Source organism: Siphateles boraxobius, unplaced genomic scaffold (assembly GCF_051911475.1).
Source record: "Siphateles boraxobius isolate OS27281-9 unplaced genomic scaffold, OSU_SipBor_1 5, whole genome shotgun sequence".
Lineage (NCBI taxonomy): Eukaryota > Metazoa > Chordata > Actinopteri > Cypriniformes > Leuciscidae > Siphateles > Siphateles boraxobius.
In genome coordinates this window covers 32,819,895-32,837,742 of record NW_027509141.1, presented here as the reverse complement: position 1 = coordinate 32,837,742, position 17,848 = coordinate 32,819,895, and the positions used below count along the sequence as shown (strand labels likewise).

Here is a 17,848-nt window from a genome sequence, read left to right as displayed (position 1 = left end):
TCATAGACGGGAATTAAAAAAAAGACTGAGACAGATGGTCACATTTCGTTATTAATAAAGGCAATATTTTGAGGTGTAGTCTTTACAAGTGTAGTATTAAACATCATAAAATGCCTACACACACACACACACACACACACACACACACACACACACACACACACACACACACACACACACACACACACACACACACACACACACACACACACACACACACTAACACATACATAGTATATAGTTAGTTAGTTAGTTAGTTACTGGCTTTGTTCCTGAATTAATCAATGTTGTCAAACAAATCTATTGAGAAAATGATTCAGTGACTCATAAAGGAACGAATGAACAATGAATGAATCAGCTTTTTTTGAAAGAATTGGTTTAGTGAACGATTCAATGAATTCTTGTTTTGAACAAATCGGTACAGCGACTCACTCATCAAGTCAGTCACTTGCCACCTACTGGCGTCACGAAAATCCTCACCACTAATACACTGACAAATATCTTCATAGTTTTCTGGTATATATTTTTATTAGTTATTCAGCTTTATGTATTATATAATAAGCAAACAATTGAAAAACTATTTGGGAATAAACAATATTTTTTTAAGAGCAATAAATATTTACTTAATTTTCACATGTTCAAATGAGTCTGTATATATGAAAACATGTTTTTGGAAGGAGATTGTCATATCTCATTGGCATTCTTATTGGTTCAAGAAAACCCCTGACATAACTAATAATAGCCTAATCATTATACCGGTGAAGGATAAGATGTCAGTACATGAAACAGCTAAACAGTCACTTTAGTATAAATAAAGAGAATAACTGACAGATCACCCTATTCTTCTTTTTACTCAGTTTCATTTGTTTTGTAGTCTTTCATGCCTCTTCTCTTTATCTTTTAAAACCCTTTCAAGGTGCACAAAAGATCACTAATGCTCCTTTATGTCAATGACAGCCTTGAAAGCAGGAGTAGGCCTTGCTGGGTGATCAAAAGCCCTGTCGCGCCCCCTCCCTCTTCCAGCATAATGAGACTAACGTTTCAGCCCGTTCTGTTCTTTATTTGGCAAACCCGAGTATCCCCATTAACACGCCGAATTGAAGGATGAATCACCGATTCCGTCCAGCGATATTTGATGTTTCAGGTAATAAGCGTGGCTTAGCGCTAGCATATTCAAAGACTATCATACTTGGGTAATTTGTTTTTTCAATGGAAGATCATTAGTAATAGGATTACAACTGTAGAGCGAACCCTGAAGGTTTTTCACTTTCTCGGTGTCAGCGCCGCTCAACACATTGATGCATGGCTCTTAGAGAGGCATTTATGTAGACGTTTCCTAATGCACCCTCGGTAGCGTGATTTCTGATTGGAGGACGCCAAAGACCTTAACCAATCATATGTCTGCTTTATATTTTTGAGTACGGAGGGCAGTAGGGATCTTGAAGTAAAAATCCCATTTATTTTCTTCAAACAGAATTTGATTTTTAGTGAAAATGACTTGCCATGGGCTCTGAGTTTAAGTGGTAATCAACTCAAATGGTATTTCAACTTCATAAAAGCATGTTTAATAACCAAATTAACTCTGAAGAACTAAACTACCTATAATACTAATGAGATATCGACCAATCATAAAACTAGTTGCTACCAGAGTGCTCAGCACTGACTGCATGCTCCCATAATGCATTTCTGTATATTTCTGTATATGTGTGTATATGTATGTGTGTGTGTTGCATAAAACTATAATAGTGTGATAATTATGCTACAATAAGCTTTCTATACCTATCTATTTTACTGTGCAAAAACTGAAATCTGCAAAAAAGTTTGAAAGATTATTTTTTAAATTTGTCTTTTTTATCATATTTTCATAGACTTTTAGCTTGAAATCAATTGTTGGGATGCTGTGATTCATTTTGGAGCTGGTTGATTCGTTCAAGGCTTTACTGGAGATGTTTTTAAAATGCCTATGGAGAAAATGAATGGAAAAAAAGGTCACTGTTATATAATATACGTGTTAAATGTGCATTTTAGTGAATTAGGCTTCAAGCTCTTATATAATTTGAGACATAGAGCGCATGTCAGCATTTACACTCTTTTTCTACCCTCCATATAGTGGTTCCTCGCAACTTTTCTCTCTCACTGAAATGTTTTTTCGATTCCCCTAGCAATCACACGCTGCCAGCTTTTTTTTCCTTCTCTATTGTTCGGCTGCATGAATCTCAACTTGTCTCTGATGTTTAAATGCATGCTGCCATTTAATTGCTTGTTGCTATGGTGACGCAGACTGTTAACAAAGGCAACGTCGGATCCGGATAACAAGAGATAGCTATTCTGTCTCTCAGGTAGCCATCTGATTCATCAATATTTATATCACATCCTGCTTTTCAGCAGATCTGAAATTCAATACCAGGTCCCCCACACAGCCTTAGATGTTTGTTCTCTCTCGTGCTTTCTCCATCATTCTCATATTGATTTAATTACATTTTATGTTCACACCTGGCCTAGGAATGCAGCGGGGGACAGTTTTTACGGAAAACAGACGGGTAAATGTTTTGCTATCCTTGATTTGTTAGGATGGAGGTAAATACTCCTAGCCCACATATGCTAATTTAAAAAACAGACAAAGTGAGAAAAACTGAGAAAACGAGTAAAGAGAGGAGCGTTGGAGGGCTGGTTGGTGTTGCATTTCAGTAAACATCAAGAGAACGAAGGTTAAAGGAATAGTTCAGCAAGAAAATGAAAATTCTGTCATCATTTACTCATTCTTATGTCGTTCCAAACCTGCAGAGCGGACTTTCTTTTGTGGAAAAGTCATGTCGAGTCGACTTGCATGTAATTAGGAGAACGAGGAGCTCAAACTCCAATAAAGCACCATAAACTATCATTATATGACTCAATATGACTCTTGCGCTATATTACAAGCCTTCTGAAGTCATATGATTGCTTTGTGTGAGAAAAAGATTGAAGATTATTCTGTGAAAATCTTCTTTGGCATGTCTGCTTGTTTCCTGCATAAATCTATCATATGGCTTCAGACTCAAGCGGATTTAAAATGAAGTTCATGATTCAAATGGCATACTTTAATGATGCTATATTGTGCTTCTTTCAGGCTTATAGCAGTGTTCACTGAGTGTACATAAAAAATCTCCTTTTTGTTTTTCATGGAGAAAAGAAAGTCATATGGATTTAGAACAACATAAGGCTTGACTCATTCTGTGTGTCCAAATATAATGTAAACTCATACATCCACACATTTTAATCAAACAATGATTCTTTTAAAATCTGTTCTACTCTTTACACTCTGTTTAAGCTAGATCTGTCAATCGATTAAAATCAAATGAATTACGATATGTTGATTATGAATCAGTTAAGCACCTACATAAAAAGATTCAAGGCATTATTTTACATACATCATTGAATGGACATTACATAAAATGGTTTTAGAGGTCAATACATTGTTTTATTTAAGTGATAAATGTCTGTACCTTCTGTGTTGTGGTCTTGCTAGGGTTTTTTTCACTTTCACTTGTACTGTTGATAGTCTTAAAGAGACAGTACCATTTTACCACTTGTAATGCACATCAATGCAATATGCAGATAGTACAAATGCTGCATGTAAACAGTATGGTGTAGGCATTTAAATGACAATCATACATTCTAATATATTTTGCCACAGCTGTTAAAATGGAAGAATTTGTTAAATAGGCTTGTACAGTTGGTATTCGGTTTCATTAATGTTCGGCGGTAGGCGAATGAGACTGTTATATAGCGCTTTCAACCCACAGCACAAAGACACGTGAACGAGCGAGAGAGGGAGAGGGCGGTAGTGGGCCTTGGTTTCCTTCATTTGCAGATATGAAAAGCGAGGCCCTATCCAGGCTCATCATTTAAATATCACAGTGGCAGCGAGCTCTTTGATCTCCTCGGTGGTAATTGGGGTCGTAGCAAGCGAGTAATTTTCCGCTTTTTCTCGCTCTCGCTCTCACTTTCTCTTTCTCCTCCTCTTGCGCACTATCGGAGAGATTTTCCTCTCCAGGAAATCCAGCGGCAATACGGACTCCCCACCAATATTTCATATCCGTCCCAACCTTCATCTAACCACTGTACGTGTCAAATTACATCTTGGCCTTCTCTAGTGACAAAATCCAGACACGCCGCAGAGGGTTCCAGCAAATAGCTTGCAGGGCGAGCAAATACAAGGGGATGTGCTCAGGAGATTTGTCTTGCCTTTTTATTTGAGGTGTCCAGAATAGAGGAGAGATTGCGTAAGCTTTGAATCTTCAAGATGAAAGCGCAAAGGGTCGTGATGGTTGACCAGTTTATCTATATATATATATATATATATATATATATATATATATATATATATATATATATATATATATATATATATATATATATATATTAGCTATGGTGCTTTAAAGGGATGAATTCATAAATGCAGAGAAGGTTTTAGTGTGCTGACACCATGCAGTTAAACTGTCAGGATGGTAAATGCTTTCCATAAAGTCGCATCTCTAAATGTATCCATTTTAAAGCACCACTTTTACTGCTTTTGTAACAAATCCACTGCCTTCAACAATAAATTTCAAGACATGATACTTTTTTTTGGGGTAGACTGTGTTAGTTTTGTGCAATAAAGGTTGTATAGTTGTTTATCTCATATATTTGTTAAATGTCTTTCAGTTACCCATTCTAGAAATTTAGTCAGTGCAATTTTTTTTGTTGAGTGTTGATCTGTGTACACATACAGAGATGTTATCTCAAGATAAAACTCATCTCACTCTGTTTTGTTCTGTCCTATCAAACTGTTTTCAACACAAGACTATATATATATTTTGGACAGATGAGTAAAGTTACTATTGGATGAAATATTGGAGTAGAAAATGGAAGAAAAGCCCTGCAGTTTGACCCTTTGTAGTAGCTCCCCGCAGTATGTGAATAGGTCAAAAGGAATAATAGATATGTCTGACAACAACTTAACTGCGAGTTTCCTGGGCTCTGTCCTGAAATGACTTTGCGTGCACCGGGACCTGCACTAGTATTTGTGTGTGCCCTGCCAGTAGGCTGCTGTCGACCCTGGATGTTGGGAGTATGTGTGTTTCCTATTTCTTGAAGGCCTCCGGGCTCTGACTGCCTTTCTCCCATTGGACTCCAGCAGAGTCTGTCTGCACATCTAAACACACCTATCAGGTCTATAAAGAACCTTCCTACACCTCTGTGAACTTCCAAGAGCTCAAATCTCCCTTGTAGAATTGTATCTGAGGCGTATATCTATATCAATGCTATCTCATGAGTCCCATGGGGGAATAAAACAGCTGGTGAACTGGTAGCTGCTGTGGGAATGTGAATTGGTTTGGGATATTCTGATAGTTATGTGGTATTCCTAGGCAACAGGAGAATGATTAAAGCAAAATAATGTGAACATTCCGTCATCATTTACTCATGTCGCCTCAAACGCATATAAAGGCCAGTTTTGTCGTCGGCCACTTTAAATGCTCAAGCTCTGAAAGCAGGGTGGATTCTGGTTGGCTGATTGAATGTTTTTATCTTTCATCAGATGGAAAAAATCCCTTGGTGTGAATGGGTCTTAACTGTCTTTCACTAAAGGAGATGTTTTTACAGAATGTTTACGGAATTCTTTAACTTACAAGAAAATAATATGGTGAAGAGTGACTGCAGCAAAGTCCTATGGATTGTAGCAACATTGAGGGTGAGTAAATTATGACATAATTAGAATTCCTTTGAATAAAGGAAATGAAACATTTTCTGTGTTTTCGTTCTGGGCCTAACTTCCTTTTTTCAAGTAGACATCCCCTGTTCGGAGGCAAAAGCTCTCAACACATTAATAATGCAGAGAAATCGAGCTGTCATTGAAACATAGGTGGCTCAGTGGTTGAGGTGAATGACTGATAAGCCAACACTGTACCTTGTGGGTCTGAACAAGCTCTTGTGGGTCTCTGGGGTGGTGATTAAATATCTAGGCTGGCAACTGGAAGGTTTGAAGGTTTGAACCCTGAGACACTGCTTGTAAAGCTAATTTTACTCTTAACTTAGCCAGTGATATTTTGCTTAATTATGGGGTTACAGGTGGCGCGCAAACTCAGCTAATTATACAGAATTGATTTTAGTGTCCAGTTGAAAGTCGGTCATCAGATATTGGGCAAATTGTGTCGAAATGATGTGACCCAGTGGAGCATATTTATGCGGAAAAAGATTAGCCTTATGAGTGAAAAAGTTAATTGGAGATTTTTTATTTTGACTAAAGGTCCTTTCACTTGACTTGTGTCAGAGCTTCAGTTCACCTCTCAACATAACCGCAATGCAATGCTTTCACCTCTGTATGTACATGTTTAGGTTGGTAGTAAAAAAGGTTTTTATTATTAACAAATGAAGATTTTTTTTTATTGTTCATGAAAGTCTCAAGGCTGCATTTGTTTGATCAAATTAAACATTGATTTAATAGAAATTTCAAAAGAGCAGCAAGTTATTTTTTGTATCATTATAAATGTCTTTACGGTCACTTTTGATCAATATAATGGATCCTTGTTGAATTAAAGTATAAAAAAAAAACTTACTCCAACTTTTTGAACAGTAGTGTACAGAAATAAAACTGTTTAAACTTTTGAGTGTTGCATTACAAGAGCCTCAGGTCCTCTTTGGTCTAGTTATTTTTCTCCTGATGTGTGTGCTTGAATATAAGCTATTTTATGCACGCCTGAACACCTGTTTCCTTGTTGTGGTGTTCGTATGATTGTTTTGATCCGTACCTCTGAGCGAAACCATGTAGACACTGCAATCCTTAACGTTTTTCATCGGAAATGAACACACCTTTTCATTCATGCCTAGCCAGAGGGACACACGACAGCTGGTGGTTATTTCATGGCTGTCTCTAAATGACATGCCTCTCCTTTCAATTCTGCCTAACAAACATTACATTCATCTTTTGCGGTATAAACTACTCAATGAGATTTAGTGTGCTTATAAAAGCCCTCTCGCTGTGTGTGTGAATGTGTGTGGGTGTTTCTGGGTCTGTAATTATGTTCGAACCCTCCAAGGAATCTGTCGAAAAGCAATTTTGGAGGCATTATCATTAAATAAAGCTTACATCTTTGTGGTAATCAAAAAAAACACTTGTTAACTAAAAGACTGCCGCCAACATTTGCGTGATGACTCCATCATGGGTTTCTCTCCATGGAGAATTACTCTGTTGCACCTCGATCAGCGATACATCACAAATATAACGAGATAATGGGGGTAGACGTGCTGGCAGGGAGGAAATATGAGGTCCGACTCCCTAACGTGACTCGGATTGGTTTCTTCCACATTAACCTTGCCGTAATTGAGTTTTAATAATCTTAGGTATATAGGCGAGTAAATTGGAACGAAGTGTTCTGTTTCTCAGGGCGCTTCCGTTGCCTTTTTCCATCCTGACCTGCAGACGTCTCTCCCTCCACGCTTGGTTTGGAGGTTCATTAGCAGCTGGAGGGAAAACTGCTCTTGCGTTCTCGGATTCGCTCTCTCCTTCCAAACTCCAGCTGTCTCCAACGCTGCCGTCTCTCCTGGGAGTGGAGGAAGTAACAGCGTCCCGTACCCTCAGCCAATCAGAGCAGCTGGTCCGTGTTGGGGGGGAAATAGGGTGGTGTGGAAACAGCTGCCCCAGACAGACAGCTGAGGAGCCTGAGTGCTCCCCAAACAAATGTTTTGTTCCCAGCATTCAACCAGGTCCAATTCCCCGTCCTGCCATGGGCCGAGGGTTCATCGCCCAGTTTCACTTCTGAGTATGAGTTTATTCGGTCTTGTGTAACCAGACTTTTGACTTTCAACATTGTCGGATTTACCATGCAGCTTGTTATGAACATGAACCGCTAGCTAAGACAGGAGGAGACTCAGTTTTTTTTAGTTTTTACATGCCTTTTAGGGGTGGATTTATCTGATTTGATGCCACTAACCTGCAGTTACTGTTTGTGAGTTTGCTGTGGGCTTCGGTCGAAGGGCGTTTTCAGACCTCTAATTTGTTTGTATTTGTTACTAAATTGACTAATTTGTAACAGAGTTGCATTTTCTTCTTGGTTTAATTTCTTTTCACTGTCTGGACAACATGTCTTCTCATTGGTCAGAATGTCTGTGTGCTGTTTACATTATCGTTCAAATGTTTGGGGGTGGTAAGATTTTTTTTAAATGTTATGTTTTTGCTGCATTTATCTGATCAAAAATACAATAAAATCTAATATAATGAAATATTACACCTTAAAAAATATTTTTTATTTTAAGTTTTAAAATGTAATCTATTTCCTTGATGTAATCTAATACATTATTGCTGATTTGTTGCTCAAGAAACATTCTTATTATCATTGTTTAATAACTTATTAACAATGTTCAAAAAGATGCATACAAATCACAGTTCACTGTAAATCAGACTGAGATCTACAACAAAATATACATGAGACCATCTTTGGACTTTTTGCAGTCCCATCAAATGGACAAACCATTTGTTTTTTTGATGCGGTTCCAAGCACACTTTCTGTGTTCATATATGCCTAGACAAATCCAATTAAGAAAGAAAATGAAGTTGATAGGAATTCAAAATAAAGACCTATTCGTTAGAGTTAAATAAGATACAGACCGGCCAATAAAAAGTATTTTCGATTTATATTGTAAGACCGCAGGTGTGCGAAAAACCCTGTGCATCTTTGACAGAGTCTTAAATTCTTAAAGTGCTCCTACTTGTATTTTCTCCCTTGAAATTCGATTTAATATTGACTCGAAAAGGTGTTAAGACCATAGTGCCCTACAGCACAGCAGAATAGTGCTATTACCTCTGCATTAATAATGTAGGCTCAATGATAACCACCACTGCAATTTGTGAGTGAAGAGCGAAGACGCTGGAGAGTCAGAATCCCGTTTCCTCCTCATCTTCTCTGGACCGTCACAGGTCCTCACAGGCCTCTAGACTCATCTCTCTTCCATCTCTTGGAGAGATTATCAAACTCTTAAGGCTCGCTAACTCTCCGGCATCTTTGTGAGATCCCATTCCATTCGAGAACAATCCAAAGGGCTTCAAATCGAGACATGGGTAGCCTCAGTTGGCTTTAAAACTAACACTATTTACTTTCTTAAAAAAGGTTCCTGATTGTAAAAAACAAACAAAGAAAACAGTTTGAATTGGTTTTGAATGCCCTGACTTAAAGGGTTAGTTAAACCACTGGAGAGTCAGTAACTGGAGTAAACCACTTTTTTTTTTACTTACCCTACACCTTTGAACAGTAAGGTATATTGATTGGTTTTGCTCAACCCGATTTCAAAATATCTGGAGAATATCCCTCTGGGTCACTGTGGCTTTCTTGCTGTTAATCAGCATTACTTATATTTTTCAGTTTGAGCAGGAACCAGTGCCATGAAGTCTAGAAAACAATATTGCTAAAATAGGATTTGAATGCCTTTAGTTGATTTTAAAGGAACAGCGTTGTCTTTTTATCAAAATGTAGTACTTGTTCCACCTCTGAAACAACTTTTCTGACCTAATGACCCAAGGCAGCATACCTTGGAAAAATAATAATAGCCCACTTTCCATAATCCATGCAAATGCTGAAGGACAAAATGAAACCCCTATAACCCCTTTCAATACAACCCCCATTTTTTGCAAGTGGGACATAAGTGTGTTTTTAGAGATGGCTGATAAAAAAATGATTGCCCCCTGTAAGCTCTATTGTAGTCTATAATCGATGTCTGGTATGGCGAATTGCATTCATGTTTCCATTGTTCTCACTCGACAAACCTTTCACACTTCTGCCGGGTAAGATACCTAATCTTTATTATTCTTTAATCATTATTATTTTCTATTCTGTTTTACATGAAAATATCACATTACGGATGTTAAAAGTGTGGTGTATGCTGTTTTCTGGATTAATTAAATTAAAAAACCCACAAAAGGATTTTAAAAAACTGTTCTGAAGTTGTTTTAAGAATTATTTTTCGTTATAGATGATGTCTTTTGTTATTACAAATTCTTGATTATGCATGAAATGAATGAAAAACAAACAGTTCATATTGTAGGATTAGACTAAAGCCCTGTTTGGACATGACTACTGTAGTTTTCCCTCAGGAAGTCAGGTACATTTGTGTTTTACATAATTATATATATATATTTTTAAATCTCTTCCAAATCTAACAAGTCTGTGTTTTTTGGCTAACACAAGCGTCCTTTGAGAAATCGAATCCTGTCTGGATAGGACTATCTGTGATTATGGTATATTATCTACCCTTATCCTCATTTATTTTCAACTTCAGACACAGATGAAGCTCATTTCTCCCTGTGCCATATGGTGCAGTTTCTTTATGGATTAAGATCTTTTTTTTTTGGCAACTCTCTGGGTAAAATAATACTTGGTGCTTCAAGTGGATCAATAAGGAGTACTTGATCACTGTAGGAGCAGCATCAGATATAATCCATATAATAAATTACATATTTAAGTCTTGTTTATTTCAATGGGTTTTGTGACCCAGACGTCCAGACTGAATGGGAGATATGAATGTTGAGAGGAAAACCGTACCGTCATTGCAGCAAATGTTAAGCTGGTTTATCTGTTCTGTGAACTCGTTCTCCTCTATCGTCTCTGTTCGTGGCACGGAAAGTGAGAAACGCCTCTTGAAGTTCTTCATCTTGTTCATGTCGCTGGACCAGAAGTCCTGTGGAGGATGCAAGAACAGTTTGAGTTATGTGTTATTTAATTGTCTTCATTTCTGAAAACGAGAAGATGACATTTGTTTTGTTGCGCTCTCTACATGAAAGCTGTCATGATATTAATGGGCTCTCGTGTTGTTGTCTTTCAGAATGTAGTTGAATGAAACTGAGATTGACTCAATGTTTACAACTTTTCACAAAGATTTGCCTCTCTTCTGTCATCGCTGGCTTCTTTAATGCTCTGTCAGAGAGCCAAGTTCGGTGTTGATTACACAAAAACTCTAAGATAAGTCTGCAATCAATTCAGAGATCTCAGTTTGAACTCAAAGGTTCCTCATTCAATTTTTCCAAGTACAAATGGTCTGAGCTGCTATCCGGATTCATTTTATAGCTCTGTACTCTTACCATGCGTCTGAATATGCCTATTTCTATACGAAAAACATAAGTGTGCATCATTTGATGGACACTTTACAATCCCATGAGGCCATGGGAGACGATTTGTGAATGAAGGTGAAGCAATGCAACTGACATCGTACGTCACATGATAATGACAACATGGTGGATGAAGTACGTTAGAATTTCATTCATGCTACATGCATTCATACCATATAGAACATACTTTTTTTTAACAATCATGAAGTAGATTTCGACCCAAATGTAGTACCTGCTATGCAGTATGCAATTTCTGAGCTTTTCTTTAGGTAAACTAGGTTGAACCAGTAGTGTCTATTTTAATTTGACCAAAAGAATTTTGTATAATGTCTCATAATGAGCTATAAAAGAGCAATCTCTGAGCAATACATTTTTCTCTGTGTAGAAAAACAGATATGTTCCTATCCATCCAACATCAGTGCTTTCTATAGGGCACAAAAGAGTTAAAGAGATGATATTTTTGGTGCAAGAAATCTTTTGTAACATTTTAAATTAACTTGATGAAAAATAGACCATAAAACACGACAAAAGTGTAAATGATGTCCTTTATAAATGATAAAGTGGTTTCTTTATATGGATATATGGTTTAAAGAGACAGATTTAATAGATTTCTAACGATATTAAATCTCTTCACTGCTGAAGTTCAGCTCTGTCTAACTACAGCTTATCAAAATCTCTGCCTTTCTGCTCTAGGCGAGAGGTTGTTAAGGGTTCCAGTGCGGTTTGTTTAATTCTGTGTGTGAGATTGTCCTGTGTGCTTTACTAATTATTTTGAAAGTAGGAGACTAGCCAATACTCCCATTGCCAATTAGCGTCAGCTACCCCCAAAATAACTGCATCTCAGAGCACCATTGTTTCTCAAATGACTATCTGAAACAAAAAATAATAAAATAAATACAAGTGCTAAAAAGTTCCCTTGTCAGCCGTTATGATGGGCTTTTTTCCCTATCTCTCTCAAACCTGTTTTTCTGCCTCGCATTCTCTCCCTCTCTTTGATTATAGTGGTTGTTGTTTTTTTGCTAAGGATAATGATTTAGTCTTCCTCTCTTTGAAACATGGCTCTCATAAGACGATAATTGCTCCATGCAGTCCCATCATAAGGCTGATGAAATGCAGACCAGCGTCTGTCTGAATAATCTCAGCATCTACAACGTATTTATGCGAGGTTAACAGTTCTAGCGTGGAACAACAATCTGCTCAGTCTTATGTGTTTAGGTTGTGATTGTGAACTAAAATTTTTGGCATTTTGTTTATTTTTTTGAACAATTCTTTTAAATGAATGAATTCTGAAATCTTAAATTTATAAATTGACACAAATCCTGTCATTGTAAAATATAAGTGCTGTGATGGCTTTTTTCTGCCTTGGTAACCAAACAGTTGCTGGACCCCATTGACTTCCATAGTATGGAAAAAAACTATACAATGGAAGTCAATGGGGCCAAATCAACCGATTGGTTGCTGACATTCAACAGAAGAAAGAAATTCATTTAGGTTTGGAACAATTGATTTTTTGGAGTGAACTATCCCTTCAACTGTACAATGTTAACCAGCAAAACTTTGATCCCCTTGGTGCCATCCAATGGTTTCTAATCTAATCTAAACGTGTGTTTATGTGAACGAAATCAAAAGATTAGCGTCATTGAGATCTAAGACTTTGGAGCCTAAAACCGTTCAGATTCAAAGGGCAGAATATTAACATGATTTTCAAAGATCTCAGCATCTTATAGCTTCCTAGCATTAATCACACACAGTTGAAATATTTTATTGATATTCTCTCCCACTTCCATACTCACTCTGATTGAATCCAAAACCTCATCTGAGTGTAATTATGTCTCAAACTCCAGGGACCCTCCAAAGATGTGAGGGTGTCATGAGCAGATGTTAAACGAATCATCCGGAGAGGTGACCTTATATTCTCTGTCAAACTTCCTGTTTTTTCCGTCTGTAATTTATTCTAATTCTTATCCTGAAGAAGAATTCCATCTCTCTAATGCTGATAAAACTGAGTTTGCATTTGTCTGACTTTACTAGTGTGCTGCCAACTTACTTACTCCCAAAGATGCTTCATGCGCTTCAAGTAATTCACAGCCTTCTCGTTTCATTTGACCGACCCTGTCCATCAGCCACACCGCCTCGCTGCCTTTGCATTTGCTACGTGCCTCGGCTCCGTGAGGATTGCTGTGACTCAAAATAGAGACACCTATCCTCCGTCGTGATGCGATCTCCAGACGCGTCTGAAGAAGCCGGAGGTATTCTCAGCGTGACTCATTCGGCGCTCTGTCACTACTTTCAGCGGGAATGTGACTTTCTTCCACAGGGAATCTATTAATAAGGTTTTTTCATTTGGTCGGAGGGCTGGTGGCATATGGAGGCTGACGGACTGTGTGTTCCTGGAGTGGGCCGCTTTCTGTTGATCTGAGGCACCAAAGACTGAATGTACTTTAAGAATAACTGGTGATGGTATGCTGTTCACCTCTTGTGTGCTGATGATTTGGCATTAGTCAAAAACAAGGATATTTTTTTATGATTTTTTGGATATATTTTAAAAAATGGCATCAGCTTGCTTTAGGGCAGCAAGTCTACATTAGTAGCAGGTCTTGCCAAGTCAAGCATTACTATTACTTGTGCCACTTATACTAATTTGCACAAACACCTAACTCAAATGAACAGTCTCGCCAGTCTTTAGCATGTTTCTATGCAGTTGCTAGGGTCTTTTGAGTCTTTTGTTGTGTGTTGCTGTGTAGTTTCTAGGTTCAGGGTGTTCTGACTTTAGAATGTTGCTAGGTTATTGCAACACAACTCAAGGTAGCTGATGTCTGGATTTCATGTTCATGTAATCTTGCATTGGCATTAATCTAGATGTCATATAAACAAGCAGATTATGAGTGTTTGACTCAAATTGCATATCCACTTGAATAATGGTCAGTTGTGTAGGCTCAATACCATCATCCGAATTAAAACGTCATTGACGTCCATTTACATTTTCAACAGACTGATTTCACTAAAAGTCTAGCCGGCAGTATAGAAATGCAGTCCCTCCAGGATTTCGCGATGTTGCGATCGCAACAATTAACGCAACTTCAACAAATCCCCGTGAATTCAGTGCGGCTTGCAATTTTGACCAATCACCGCAACTTTTCTCTAACTTTGACCAATCATTGCGGTCTTCTGCAAAGCGTCGTCCACTTTCCTCACGCAGCGGCTCACTCTCCTCACACAACGGGCACACACTCTTTTTTACTAAAACACATTTCAAAGTTACATGCAACATTATGTTTTTCAGCTAGGCGGGCATTATAACGTGTGTTACAAAATGAGCACATTTGTCTCTGAAGTAAAGGCTGGACTACAATAGAGCAGATGGTGAACAGTGTTTTCTCTGAGACATGGTAAGTACCTTTGGGGTGGACTTTGGGCTTTTTCACTTTGTAAACCTATAACATGTACAAAAAGATATATAACGAAATAAAAGAAAATTCCCGCTCCTCCGTGAGAGATACGACACCGGTGCGTCTCACAGGTGTCGCTCATCAGTAATCACTCGCGTCGTTCTCCCGCGGGCAATATTTTTTTTCACAGGATGGTAGGGGAAGACTCATGAATATTCGTTAGGGAACTCATGCCTGATTGGTCTTAACCCCAGTGACTGGTAGGTTTAGGGGCGGGGTTAGGGGTAGGTCATCAGACCCCCAGTGACGGGTAGGTTTAGGGGCGGGGTTAGGGGGTAGGTCATCAGACCAATCAGACATGAGTTCCCTAATGAATATTCATGAGTCTTCCCCTACCATCCTGTGAAAAAAAATATCGCCTCCCGCGGTCCTCAGTCTCGTCCTGCTCGCCACCGTAAACATAATGAATGGCGACTGTAGAACGAAAAAGCCGAATCCTGGACATTTTTGACAATCTCGAAGGAAATCCCCGACAGACTTGTCACGGAGACTCACTAGTAGATAGCCTTGTTGTTTAACTGCGCTCTCTTACCGGTAGGGCGTGGCTTGGGAATGGCAAATTCAAAAATAATTTCCCATTTCTAGCCTACTACATACAGTTTTTTACAATCGCTATGAATTTTTTTTTCAATACTTTTAACAAATTTCCAAAACTCTTAACGCACCAACACACCTACAACACACAATTGGCAAAACAGTTAATTTCATACGCAAAATCACACATTGTAAACTAAACTCCAACACTAATTTTCAAAATACAACAATAATACACTAGCAACAATACACAAACATGTCTCAAAATCAAATAATTTTTCAAAACACTAACATATGTTCTCGTCCAACAGGAAGATTTAGTCAATCATAGCACAATGTCATAAAAACACGAACATCAGATGGAATTACAGAAACTGCATTATTTTATATGTGTCAGGTCTGCCCTTATACAATAGACAGTATATTGTGTTGATGATAGATTGTTTTGCACTGCAGTTTCTTTTGAAGCCTCTCTACAGTTTTGTTGGGTTTAGGTCTTTTTCTGCAGAAATTCAATAAAAAAAGACCCATCTCTAAGTGCTTTATAATGTACGGTACTGTAATGAAAAAACGAAGACAGAGACAGAATTGCTGCAATGAATTAAAAAATATATATATATATATATATTAATTTAATCAGCTGTTTCTCAGTAACAATAGAATAAAATACAGGGGATGCATTTGTATATAAACAGGTGTTCGCCTTGACTTTAGCCTGGGTTAGGTTTAGAACATGGTGTTTTCTGTTCTGACATACAGTTTTAAAGCATTGGTAAATTTGCCAGTAAAAATCCATTGTTTTGGTCTTGTTTGAGCTTGTGTGTAAAAGAAGTTCAAGCATTTTAAATTTGTGTTAATTGTATCCATTTTGTGTTAAAGCAAAAATAAATGTTTTACTATTATAGCTTACACAGACGGATGTAGTGCTAACTGTGTTAAGAGTTTAGGAAATTTGTTAAAAGTATTGAAAAAATTGTCATAGCGATTGTAAAAAACTGTAAATGACCCATTTTAAATACACATTCATCTTTACAGAGGTGAAGAATCGCATCTATCTACCTTTGCTGTTTTAACCTATAAAAACAAACGCCAAAGAACATCGCAACTTTCATCGCAACTTTTTAGAAAAGTGTCCGCAACATCAGGCATTTTAGGCCGCAAAAATCACAAAAAAGGCCCGCGAAATCCTGGAGGGACTGGAAATGTGAGGAAATGTTCCAGAAGCATATTAAAATCCTTTGTATTATCTATTATTTTATTTAAGTATGTATATGTATGTGTATACAGTATATATTTCATTAATTTAGATTTTCTTCTCATTAGCTTTTTGTTAATTTTCAGCTTTGTATAGTTTATTAAAGCCCTAGGGTATGTAGTACTTTTCTCATAAAGTTTTTAATTAATATTCTCTCATGATCAATTCTGCCTGTATATCATTGCTGTCGGGCGGAAATCTCGTATCTGCATTACTATTGGTTACCCTTTACATCTGTCTGTGGGTTTTGCAAATATTTAACCAATGAAAAGTATTAAAAAGAGCTTGTGACCAAACCTCGTAACTCCATTGGATGCTTAAGCCTCATAAATCCACACTGCCTGTATCGTGAATGAAGTGCCACGCAGTGGTGCAACTTGGACTCAACATCATCATCATCACGAAACACAATATATAAAGGCTAATGTTTTATGTATTTGAGTGGAGAAGAGTGCATTTGTCGCTGAGTCGTTTCCAATTCTGTCTTAAATAGCCTGTGCGTAGCACTTCATCTTTAATAACATGAGGTTTTGTCCAAATGACAAAAAAAGATTGCCCACATATAGCTACAGTAAACTTTATAACCCATAAGTTGATGAAAACGTGACGCAATGCACTTAATTACTACCTCAGATGCGGCCATTCTAATGACAGGCAAAACCTGTCCTAAATTCTCAGAAATTCATTGGTCAAAAACCTCATAACTCTACTTGAGCTTGGTTTTGGTAAAATGTTAATAATATAATGACTCATGCTAGTGTCTCACATATATAAAGCCACAATATCAACTTTGACAACACAGTGTTTAATTATTTTTTTTAAATACAGCGTGTTTTCCATTTCCTGAAAAGTAGCATTTCTGGATATGTGAGGTTTCCGCCCGATAGCGAAGATATGTAATCTAAAGGTGTCTTGGGAATGAAATGAGTAAATTCCATGTGCTCCCTTTAGATATTAACCCCAGTATTTATAAAAGTGTTATGAAATTCATTCTGATCTTATAATATAAGCTTCTGTAGGGCATGTTTTGCATGCAGCCATGCTCTCTTTATGGGTGACTTTTGTCTGATCTGACCCTCAAGCTAAGATTAGGATAATGACAGACGTATCATATCAGAAACACAGTCTATTGTCTTTATAATCACATTGTTTGCCCTTCATCTCCTTCCAGCTATTCTGTTTCTCACTACGTAATCTTCCCACTGTCACATCCATCTCTGCTTACATTCCCCTAATGTAGAGCTGTTAATTGAGCTCTGTTAGCAAAGCTGCAGTCTGATATGTGTTGACCTCTGAATGAGTCTGTGGATGAACCAGCGAGGAACAGCTGTGCTCGCCAACCGTCCACCCAAAATCCCCTGCTGTCCTTGACTCCCTCTCTCCATCTCCTGGCAGACGCCAAGATCAAAGATGGCATTAACATTGATGAGGTGTGCAAAGACACTGAATGTTTAACCTCTCTGTCTGTGTGCACTTGTTGTGTGCCACGAAACCAGC

The 17,848-nt window shown here is 37.8% G+C and overlaps 1 protein-coding gene across 2 annotated transcripts in view; it reads right to left on the bottom strand.

The window, feature by feature from the left end:
- The window catches only part of cdk18 (cyclin dependent kinase 18), an 81,339-nt gene that overhangs the window by 37,509 nt on the left and 25,982 nt on the right, over positions 1–17,848 (bottom strand). For both annotated transcript variants that reach the window (XM_077204012.1, XM_077204013.1), the window contains exon 2: positions 10,551–10,686. In XM_077204012.1, coding sequence (XP_077060127.1) covers positions 10,551–10,686 — 136 coding nt within the window. The remainder of the gene's footprint in view (positions 1–10,550; positions 10,687–17,848) is intronic.